We start from the raw sequence: 11,341 nt of genomic DNA on the forward strand, positions 1-11,341 counted from the left end.
TTAATATCTCTAAATGCGTATAAGTAAAAGTTATAAAAAGTTGATATTTGGAATCCTTGCATTAATACGAATTTAACAAGATCTCACTTGAATATATTTTTTCTTACACAACAGTGAAAGAAAGGTTATCAAAGTTGATTGATGAATAGTGCGCAAATGAGAAATGATGAATCTACTGTGGAACGAAGGAAGTATAATTATAATCATAATGATAGGAAAATCATATACTCCCTCTGTCCCGGAATACTCGACCCGGTTTGACCGGCACAGAGTTTAAGGGACTTGAATTGACTTATTTAATTTAATAGGTAGTAATTGATAGTGGGGTATTATTTTAATGTAGTTAGTGGGAAATGTGTGAAGGGGTGGGGTTGGGGGAGAGTAGGGGTTGAATTTTTAATTATTTTTTGTATGGAGTAGGGGGTAGGTGGGTTAATAGGGGTGGAGTGAGAAATGATATAATATTGTTAGAATATTTCCATTTTTAGAAACAGGTCAAGTATTAAGGGACGGCCCGATAAAGAAAACAGGTCAAGTATTCCGGGACGGAGGGAGTACGCGTCACAGGAAAGAATGGAGTAAAAGTAGGAATACTCCGTATTGGGCATCTGCTAACCAGATGACACATTAGCATTGCGCTGTTATTAAATACACTTGAATAATATGACTGCTTTTTTTTAATTGATTTCATAACTTATTTTGTCATGTAATTGTGGAAGGACAAACATTGGTTTGTCACATTTTAGTGATTGGCATCAGGACAAAGCACATATTCTTAATTTGTTAGGATCAAGTTGATGAGAAAAATATGTATCCGCTCACTAACTCCTAATTTAGATTTGGTTGCTGTTTTAGGCATTTGGCAAGTATCTGCAGTTTGTGACATGACCAACACAGTAACTTCCCCTATCGTAAAAGGCAAATTTGATGTAATCCGAAAGGTTATTAGGAATAACAAGTTTAAAAGAAAGAAATACTAAACATAAATTGTAATTTGTTCTGAATGTACGTGTTTGCTATTGGGTGGCCTCTACATAGCCTCGCCACTGCTTACGCCCTTACATGTCAAGAAATTCTTTGCAGAAGATATTTGATCATAATGTAACAAATAAAAGAAGTTGGCTGTCCAAAAAGAAGTTAAATCTACTTATTATGTCACGCTTAAAGTTTATGTGCAAAAAATGAAAGGTACCTTACTATGAAGCAAAAAGTAAGGAAAGGCCGGGAAATCTAAAGACGGAAAAAATAAGTTGGCTTGACAATGTGAGCACTAAGCTACACTCAGCAGCATAGAACTGAAGCATAGGAAGCGCGGTTCAATCTATTTCTTCACCTCCAACAATGGCATTTGATCGAATTGACTCGATTTGAGTAATCGTGATTCCAATCGACCTTTAGCAGTTTATGCATGGCTTTCAATCCTCTCATAAGGAGTGAGATGTCGGCGAAGAAGTGGAACAATGAGCCTAGCTGCTGTATTAGGTTGGTTAATTAGAAGCTATCTAATCTTGGTTTGGAAGTTGTTACATCCAGAACCTTCTTCACTTGAAACTTGAACTTCGTCGAGGCTAAACGTGGGGCCATTTGGAGACATATTATCTGAATTTTGATCTGCAAATAGAGTATGCCTCGTCTTCTGTTGCTCATCAAACATCATTTTCAGCTGTCTTCCTTGCTCTTCGATCCTCAACTGCAGATTCCGCTGTATCTGATGTACATTTCATACTCAAAAGGATTAGTCTTAAGTCTTAACAATTTCCTCTTTTTGCTCATTTTTCAATCCTAGTCAACCATTTTTGGATAAGAGGTAACAGGTCATTCAGGAATACCGAAAAATGAAAGACAAAGATTATCTGTTAATCATCATATTCAGGAACTACACCTCTAATTGTTCATGGAGACGCCTTTGGACATCAAGTTGAAGTTGTAACGCTTCTTTGAGTTGCACACCACTACATGATGAATAAGACGGAATAGGTAAGCATTGTTTGCAAGTAATTAATAATAACAAGTAGTAAATAATTTCTAAGGTCAGTTGATGGATTACTCTTTAATTTCAATTTGTGTAACATCATTCAAGCTACTTCTCCTTTCTGATTTTCCTGCAACAGAATTGAAAAGACGAACTAATTATTAGGACAATCACAGCAAAGTGAAACTCTTATTATGTTAATCCAACTCAAAAAGAAGATTATGCCATAGGAGTAAAATTTAAAATGAGACGACTTCACAATAACTTATTGTGAAAAGAAAAGTCACCCCCTAATACAGAATGGCCAGTTAATCTCACAATAACTTATTATGAGACAGTCACTGTCTCATACAAGATTTCGCCTGCGAAAGATAGAGCTTGATGAACGTTCACGTAAAGTAATCAACCAATCAACAGCGATCACGTACATTCAGAACAAATCATAAACATATATATTTTATGAAATGGTCCCAAAATGTAAATATATTCTCTTGTTAATTACCAACTCCAATTAGTAATAAACAATGTGATGTGGGAAGCACTAGTTGCCTAAGTAGGCACATAATTAACAATCCATTCTTTCTGACAAATATAACAATTTCAACTCCTGGAACAAATTGACCTTTAAAATAACCTGATGACTGGTGCATTGCCAACTAATTGCGAATCTGTGTTTTCCAGAAACTACTATAATTGATAGCAACCTCCTGGCCTTATCAGATGGGGTTTGAGAAAGATTCAATATTAAATTATCCTAAACTTCCTTTTTAGCTTAGTCTCTTTTCTTTTGGCCTATTCTCACTCCATTCAGGGGATACATGATGCGCGCATTATCTCAAATAGAACTGCTCCCAAATAAACAATTTATAGTTTTTAACATAAACTAAAATTGTAATTTCCAAAAACAATAACATGGGAAGGATGTATATAACATGGATTGCAGGAACTAGGAAGATAATCGGAAATGCATTCTACCAAGCAGTGTTACTGGCAAGGAAAGACATCATAATTTTTTTAAAATAAATAAAATTTAGAAATCACGTTAATCAACAAGTCTAACTTGTGTAAGATAACATGTTTGTGCTACAAAAACCAGTGGAACAAGTAAAACAAAAAACATTCACAGCATAAGTAATCACTTTATGTTGAATTAGAATTGACAGACAACTTGTTTCGGATAGAACTGGTTCAGTTCAAAAAAAGAAATCATATTCAGACGCCAAGATGGCATATAATACAGTTTTGGTTCTGCTACACTTGTAACTTTGTCAATAAGTTTGTCATGAAAACTGAATTGATATCAGTCACAACTCAAAATGATTTTCGATTTGATTCTGTTCTGATGTAACCTTTTAGGTTCAGGAAAAAATTCGGGTTGAATCATATTGAGGAAGTTATAAGTCAGTTATTCTATATGGAAGTCGAATGGCCATTTTCAAAAATGAGACAAAAAGATGAGACAGACTGGACCATTTTGATATCTTCTTGGCTTCACTGTTTAGCTAAAAGAAGACTAATGGCCCTTTAGTATTTTGCATTTCCACCTCAAAATCCTTGAATCTAGCGCCAAAACGTGTATAAGAACAAATGCAATGCAAGGTCAATTATCAAAGTCCACTAGTTAGCTTCTACCTAAAGAATAAATTGTAGCATAAAAGATTTTGTAAATAGCTAGTGAATGCGAAATTGCCAATAGGGAGCTATGGTTAGCATATCAATTCCAAAAGCAATAGAATACTGAGTGGGTCAGTAACTGATATTTGGAATGGATACTTTCAGGAAATGTCTCAATAACTAAGTCTTTGAAGATAGGGAAGACAACAGATTCTTTTCTGATGCCTTGAAAAAGCAAAGAATCATTTTTATCTTAATGATGTCTAAATTAAACACCACCGTGGAAGGAGCACTAACAAACGTCCATTGGTTTCTTTTTCGAGTGGAATGAGTTTAGTGCTCAAACAGATGCAACAAACTACTCAGTATGCTAATCTGTTTTAAAACCCTAATGTGCATGCATCTTTTCTGGAAATTGGCACCTTATGAATCATGTCTCACTCACACTGAGCACTACACTTATACATTAGATAATAGTCATAAATACTGACCGAACTTTGAGTTTGGTGAAAGACAAGGATGCCAAACCCCAAAAGAAAAAAAAGAAAAAAAAAAAAGGATATTGCGTGAGTGGGGACATGCCAAACACAGTTTGAAGATCCAGGTCCATACACACATTGAGTTTTTCATTTCTTCGATCAATGTCTCGATATGCTAATCATCTTATTGAGCATTGAATATCAACAAATAGAACAGAAAATTGATGGGAAAGTGTCAACCCTACCCTAACTGCTAGCCTATGAGTTAAGACAGGGCTTTGATTATCAAAATGTCTCTAGTCTCCATTTCTTAGTAGCAGAATGTGAGAATAATCATATAGTATTACTCAGGCTATTTTCGTTCTTTTCAAAATTATAGACATCTTTTAAGTGCTCCATCATATTTAGATGAAACGGACTTAGCACTAGAAACAGTACAGAGAAATTATTTATATCATCTTGAAGAACGTATATTTACCTTCAGTGGAATCGGGCATGTATTTTGCAATTCGATATTTCTGCAAGAAAAAGTAAACTAAAAAAGGTCAGAATTCTAGAAATATAGAGCTGTTGAGTGATAAAGTATTATGGACGCCTTCTGTTAGGTATTATTACCTGTAGATGACTTTTGACATGGAAGATAGTCAATCCATCAGAGTTCATTAGTTTCAATATTGCCTTTGGGGTTGCCTCTGGAAAGGAAAACAATCAACCGACTGCAATGGTGCATTCTTGTTATTAATGGACGAGTAAATAAAACAAAAAATACTTACTGTCAGCACCACCAAGAAGGTTCACACATTCCACAAATTTCTCGTGAAGTTCTGTTGTCCATCTGATCCGTGTTTTGCTTGAAATAGCAGCTCCAGACGTGAAAGAATTGCCAGAATTCAAGGGCATAACACCTAGGGGTCTGATCACCTGCTTTTCCCCTTGAGAGGAGAAGCTGAACTGACCATGAGGAGAATCATAAGATTTGTCCAAAATCTGCAGGATGAAAAAAGGACAGTTAATAAGGACTGACAAGAACACTGCACAACCAAATAAATACAAGTAAATTTAGAGCTTACTCTAAAATCCTGCTTCTCGTTTATAGGAAATAAATAGTTCCTCCCATCTGAATTTGCAAAATCAACAAGCAACTTATTCTTTAATTGCTGAATATGCTCACTATCTGGGTAGTTGACACATGGACTACCATAAGTTTTTCCAGAAGCATAAAATTGACTTTGATCACCATAAAGTAGAGATTTTGCAGCGGTTTCCACGGTGTTTCTGGAATGTAAGTCAGTCGCGTCTTGTTCTCCTAATTGAGCAGAAAATCCTTCTGCAGAACATGGAAATGATCGATATTCCAAATCATAATTCTTTGAGCACTGGGAAGAAAAAGTTGGGCTGCTGATTCGGTGATCATACGGAAGGCCTACATATCGTTCAGCTGTAGAGAAACCAGGGACTGGTGAGCCAAAGCGACCGTTTGAAAGATTATCTGGCAAAACATTTTGAGGCTGTGACTCTCCTCCCATGCAACCACCCATGTTGTTCCAAGGCTCCCGAACACTAATAAACTGCGAGTCCCGGCTACCAAGATCCACCATACAATCATTAATAACCCCATTGCTCTGCTGAACTTGTTCCCGAAAGTCTATCTTTTGATTGCTCATTACGGATGAACAGTAAATATTGAAAAAAAATTCACCTATTCAAACACAGACAACGCCAACAACTTCTTTATCTCTAAACTCACTCAATCTAACAGAAAAATGAATGTAAATTTCAGTTCTTGTGTTTCTGATTTACATTTATAAAGGAGCCATATGCAGAACACGCGCAAAATCAATAATAAAAAAAGAAGATGCAGTTAGATAAAGAAACTACTGATGATGTTGTAAATGATGTTCGTGCCACAAAAATCTTCTTTGTGTTATTCTTCAAAACTTCAAATGGAAGCTATGCCAACTTATATACTTAGACCATATCTTAAAGGAAGGCCAATGAACAATGACCTTTGATAATATGCAGCAAATACAAGTCTATACAAGATAAACAAGTTGGCTAATGGTGTTGAGGACCTCAATATTATATTGAGAAGGTTTCATTGTGCTCCCAAGCCATCTCAATCAGCAATATAAAAATAAATTTGGAAAATAAAAAATAAGAAAGAAAAGTGGGAGATACTAACTAAAATTATACAGATAAAAAAACACAGGGAATATTGGCTGCCAGGGGGAGTATACTAGTATAACATTTTAAAGTCAAGTCTTTAAGCATTGGAAGGTCGAAGAATCTTGACAGGGCCAACATAGTTTCGATAATGTTGTAGGAGATACTGGCATAAATTCACACATTATCGACGATCCATGATTAATGCCCATCATGGATACTGAGAAAGATAATAACAGCCAATGAAGCAAATTCAGAGGATAAAAATAAACATATAGGAGCATATGGTTCCTAAAAAGAGAAATAATGTAACCACCTTTTATGTCAATAATATAAACTAAACCACATATTCTTCCATTTATTAAGAATTAACTGTTCCACTTTCCACAAACTTTGCACCTCAAAAAAAAAAAAAGCAGGATACCTGAAAATTTCCAGGCAGTGGTAGGTACAAGCTGAGTACTGGTAAACAAAAACGGAAAGGAAGTACAACTGAATGCCTGAAATGGTAATGCATATTTAACAAGTTAATGTACTGGTAGATAGAAACCCTGCTACATTATCTTCGAGATTTGTCCTTGAAACAATTTTCTAATGGTAAGACTGAGAAGGGTCATCTCAATAAACAATGAAACAAAGACAAAACTAATTCAACTTACACAGTCCGTCTCCTACGTGTACAGCATTTACAAAGATGGAAAAATACAAGAATAAAGTACCTTTCCTAATATAACTTGCCAAAAGAGCATGACAAAGCTATGGCAATTGCCCGGGATAAACTACACAACTTCATTTTCATCCTATTCCGCTTGTATCTTCTATTAGTCTTTTTTCTTTTTTCAAAAATCAACTGAATTGTATTTTACTACTCCTTCCGTCCCACATTAATCTACAAATCTTCTTTTTCATTCAAATCCATCTTTTTTTTTTTATAGTTTCATTTTTCATAACAACTTAGGACTAGAGTGCAATTCAGAGGTCCCATAATTATCTATTAATATTCCTTTTCTCAATGTCTAAGATCAATTTATACATTCTCTTATTAGTAAGCTTTTTCTCTCTACTTTTCCTCGAAGGTTAGGCCTCCAATCCACTTCTTTCACACTCCTACTCCGAGGACTTCCCCATAGAATAGATAATAAGAGACAAAGAAGGATTTCCATGTCAAAACTTTTTGAAATAGACATTTTTGTTTCAGTCCATTCCAAATGAATATCAAATATAAAATTTGATTCCAACTCTATTCCATGTTTTGAGTATGAAATAAGAATAGAATTCCATTCTACAACATCATAAACCTAATGATTCTTCTTTAATCTTATCATGTCATATTTTTCATTTTGGTGTATATATGACGTGTTATATCAAAACACACATATATAATCCCAACGTAAGATCCATCCGCAATTTTTAGAATTGAAGTTAGAAAGAACTAAAGTAGAGAATATATTAATAAAGCTTAAACTTCTAAAATTTCTTATCTACATAACAATAATTTTATCTTAAAAGAAATATACTTTGGTAAATCAATTGATTGTAATGAAAACAAAAAGTACGATCGAAATTGCCATTTCACAAAATCTCAAACAGAAATCTCATGCAATTATTGTAACTGTTCTGCATTCCATACAACATCACCATTATTGCTACCTAGCTAGTTTTACAAATGTATATTGTTGCCATTATATTTCTATTTCAATAACATAAACCTTCCTAAGAAAGCTATACAAAGTTGAAAATAAAAACAATGAATAAATCTTTCCACGGGACCTTTAGATAAAATCCTTTTGCTAGCTCACCCTAGTTATTGTAAGGCTACGATTTTACCAAGAGAGATGCAAATGAAATTAAAGGAATGCAATCTCTTTGGAAAAGGGATAGGTGTGGTGACATTTGATAGGTTTGGTGGTAATTTGCTCATTGTGTTATGTATCATCGTTTTTTAATATGTTTTGGGTCAATTGGAAACAACCTCTATGCATTAATTAGACGAGACACCCTGAGCTTCTACAAATAAGAGTACAAGTGGAATTGATGACCCTGTAACATAGTGCGTAATTTAATTAATTCTTGGTAAATTGTTAGACCATAATCAATGGACAACCAGGAGTATTACATAACAACATGAATAGAGTTAATTAATTAGTAAACAACACGAAATTTGACGATACAAAATACTTCAGACATAGAGTTAATAGAGAACACTCACTGCGATAATTAGACGAGACACCATGAGCTTCTACAAATAGACCGTACATTACTTTGTCATCAAGGGTATCTTTAAACATCGAGCTAGTCTCATGTTGAACGGTCTCGTTTAACATTTCACCTTATTGTATCATAAATTAAGGGGCTTACTATTTACCGGCCCATATTACTCGAAACCGCCCCATTCATTTACCCATATACCCTTCTTTATTTACCTCCCTCATTCAACATATACCCATATACCCGCCCCAAATAATGCAGAAGTTTTTTTTAAAAAATTCGGACAAAAAAAAAAAAAAAAACTCTTGTGAAGACTCGGCCATTTTGTCGCCTACGACGTGATGGTGGCCGGAGGTGGTGGCCGGCGGTGGTGGGGTGGTGTGAGAGAATTGGAAAGTAAGATTAATTAAGGGTATTAATGGAAAATAAGGGAAAATAGTGGGGTGACTTTTAACGCTCCACTAAATTAACTCCGTAGAATGCTAACTTATTTTTATTATACAAACACTTGATCATCCATTGATTCTTTGAAGAACTAGTGTTTATATATAAGGGTGTGTTTATCCCTAGTCTTAAGGTGAGTCTCAAGATGAGTCTTAATCCTAAGTCTTGGGATAATGTGGTAAAAGACTACCCCGAGTCTTGAAGTGAGTTTGAAAATCCAAGACTCACTCAAGATTCACTTAAGACTCCACTTTTTCTCCCTCCAATCAAATCATGCCACATCATCAAACTTAATTTATTTTATTTCACCCAAAAAAAAAGTTAATTATATTTTTAATTTATTTTTTCTACAACTTTAAACGGTTATATTTTCCAACTCATGCACTACGGCTATATTTTGTGAGCTACTGCATATATTTTCCAACATATTGCATAATATGATCATTGATGATGAAAGAGATGATAATGAAGACATGAATCCACCAAGAGATGTCCAATACACTGTAGTGTGAATCAAACAGAAAGTCATGTACTTCAACATGGTCTCCTTAGAAACTATTATGCAAACCAGGAACAATACTTTGCAAATCATATCCGAATTCGTAATCGTACTCAATGTCATCAACTTCAACATGACTTGATGGAACACATTTGGTCACGTTTTGGAGGAGCGGCTAACTAAATTATTGATGGTTTATGTATTATTTTGTTTCATTTGCCTTTAAATTTATGTTCTAGATCTTTTTAATTTAATATGTTGTATTATTGTTTCTAATTAGTACGGAATATATGTCAATTTCGAAATTAACATTTTCTATTTTATTTTTTCATTTTTTTCTCGAATTATAAATTACTTTGTTTGTATATAAAAAAACATAATTTCAATATTATTTATAAAATGTACCCAAAAAAAAAAAATACATAAAATATTGTTTTAGGAGTTAGGTGAGTCTGAGGTGAGTCTGGGGATAATGTGTAAAAATAGGGTGAGTTTTGTGTGAGTCTGGATAATGAAAAAGTCAGTGGAAAGCTGATGTGGCAGAGTCTGAAGATTGGAGATGAGTCTTGGTATAAACTCACCCTAAGGGCAAAGGGCCTTCGTTTATAGCTTCAAATCTTCTATTCCATTTGTAATTTATAACACCATTGTGGCTCATACAATTCAAACCAAAACAAACATTATTCATGAATAATGTGAGCTTCAAATTTCATATGAATCCTTTAAATAGATGAAATTGTTAATTGCAACTTAAACAAAATTCATGAAAATAATAGTAGAACAAAATCAAAAGGAGAAAAAAGTAAATTAAGAAAAGAAAGAATAGAATAATACCTAACGATTCTCTGAGAAGGAAAAATTGGAGGTCTGAGTGAATAAAAAAATCATTCATGGAGGAATCCATTCCATGAACACAAAAAGGTTCGATATAAAGATCATTGGAATCGCCGAAACGAAGACCAAATTGCAATTGGTTCCACCAAAAATATAATCGTAGATTAGAAAATTGAGTGCTTAATTTGTGTTTGTTCCTAGACACTAATGTCATTAATTATAGGTTGTTGTCGAATCAAATCCAATTTGGCTTTTCTGCATTTTTCAAGATTCGATACTCACATCTTCAATTTTTACTTGTTCAATTTCTAATTCTCTCACTCAATATCTGCGGCACATTTTGGAATGATCAGAATTCCAAAAGTGAAATAATAGGTGGTATAACCGTACAACTTTGGAAAATTTCTCACACATTGGAAAGTTAGTGGATCGTTATCCGTAGCCGGGTACGTTAAAATGATCCGTGTTTATAACATGAAAGAATAGTTTTACCCTTATAAAAATGTTACCCCCTTCCCCTTCGGGAGCCCTAATCCCGCCAAGATATTTTTTACAATCCCGTTGGCAAACCCTTTTATCCTTTTGGCAACAACTATTGCTCGCGCGGAAAACGTAAGTAAAGAAGAAGCATGGAATTATCCACGCCTGGAGAGAAGGAGTAGGGCCACTTCAACCGGTAAACCCCTTAGGATCGGAAACACCCACGATCGTCGTGATTAAAGAAGAATATTGTACTCTGATTAGTATTTTACTTAGTCGTCATCGTAAAATCTTACTCCGAGTAGAAGAAGATTTTCCTAATCGGAGTAATGTTTTAGTATAGATCGTCGTCGTAAAATCTTCTTCTACTCGGAGTAATGTTTTAGTATAGAATATGGTTAGTATTTTACTTATCGTCGAGTTAACGTAAAATATTAAATATGGTTATTATATTGATTATAGGTTTCACTTCCGGATTATGGTGGTGACGACCGTAACTTTGTTGACTATAGCGATCGCTTTACGACAAATGAAATATTTTATGGCTTTGAAAATATAGCGAATTGGGCAAAGCAAGTGGCTATCAGATCAAGGTTCATCTTGATAAGTAGCTCGTACAAAACAACGCGGAAAGATGATTGAATGTAC

The 11,341-nt window shown here is 34.4% G+C and overlaps 1 protein-coding gene across 2 annotated transcripts; it reads right to left on the reverse strand.

Moving 5' to 3' along the window:
- Positions 1 to 1,063: 1,063 nt before the first annotated feature.
- On the reverse strand, positions 1,064 to 10,540 carry LOC110804034 (myb family transcription factor PHL5). Of its 2 annotated transcripts, XM_056840202.1 has the most exons (9): positions 10,214 to 10,540; positions 6,653 to 6,728; positions 5,136 to 5,764; positions 4,839 to 5,052; positions 4,681 to 4,757; positions 4,544 to 4,583; positions 2,048 to 2,102; positions 1,883 to 1,952; positions 1,064 to 1,708 (listed from the first exon to the last, which is right to left on the reverse strand). In XM_056840202.1, exons 3-9 carry the CDS (start codon positions 5,727 to 5,729, stop codon positions 1,499 to 1,501), a joined length of 1,260 nt encoding a protein of 419 aa, XP_056696180.1. In that variant the 5' UTR covers positions 5,730 to 5,764; positions 6,653 to 6,728; positions 10,214 to 10,540; the 3' UTR covers positions 1,064 to 1,498. The 2 variants fall into 2 exon arrangements, with proteins under 2 accessions (XP_056696180.1, XP_056696181.1); XM_056840203.1 differs by lacking the exons at positions 6,653 to 6,728; positions 10,214 to 10,540 and adding an exon at positions 6,072 to 6,404.
- Between the last annotated feature and the right edge of the window lie 801 nt (positions 10,541 to 11,341).

This window comes from Spinacia oleracea, chromosome 3 (assembly GCF_020520425.1).
Source record: "Spinacia oleracea cultivar Varoflay chromosome 3, BTI_SOV_V1, whole genome shotgun sequence".
In the NCBI taxonomy this organism is placed as follows: domain Eukaryota; kingdom Viridiplantae; phylum Streptophyta; class Magnoliopsida; order Caryophyllales; family Amaranthaceae; genus Spinacia; species Spinacia oleracea.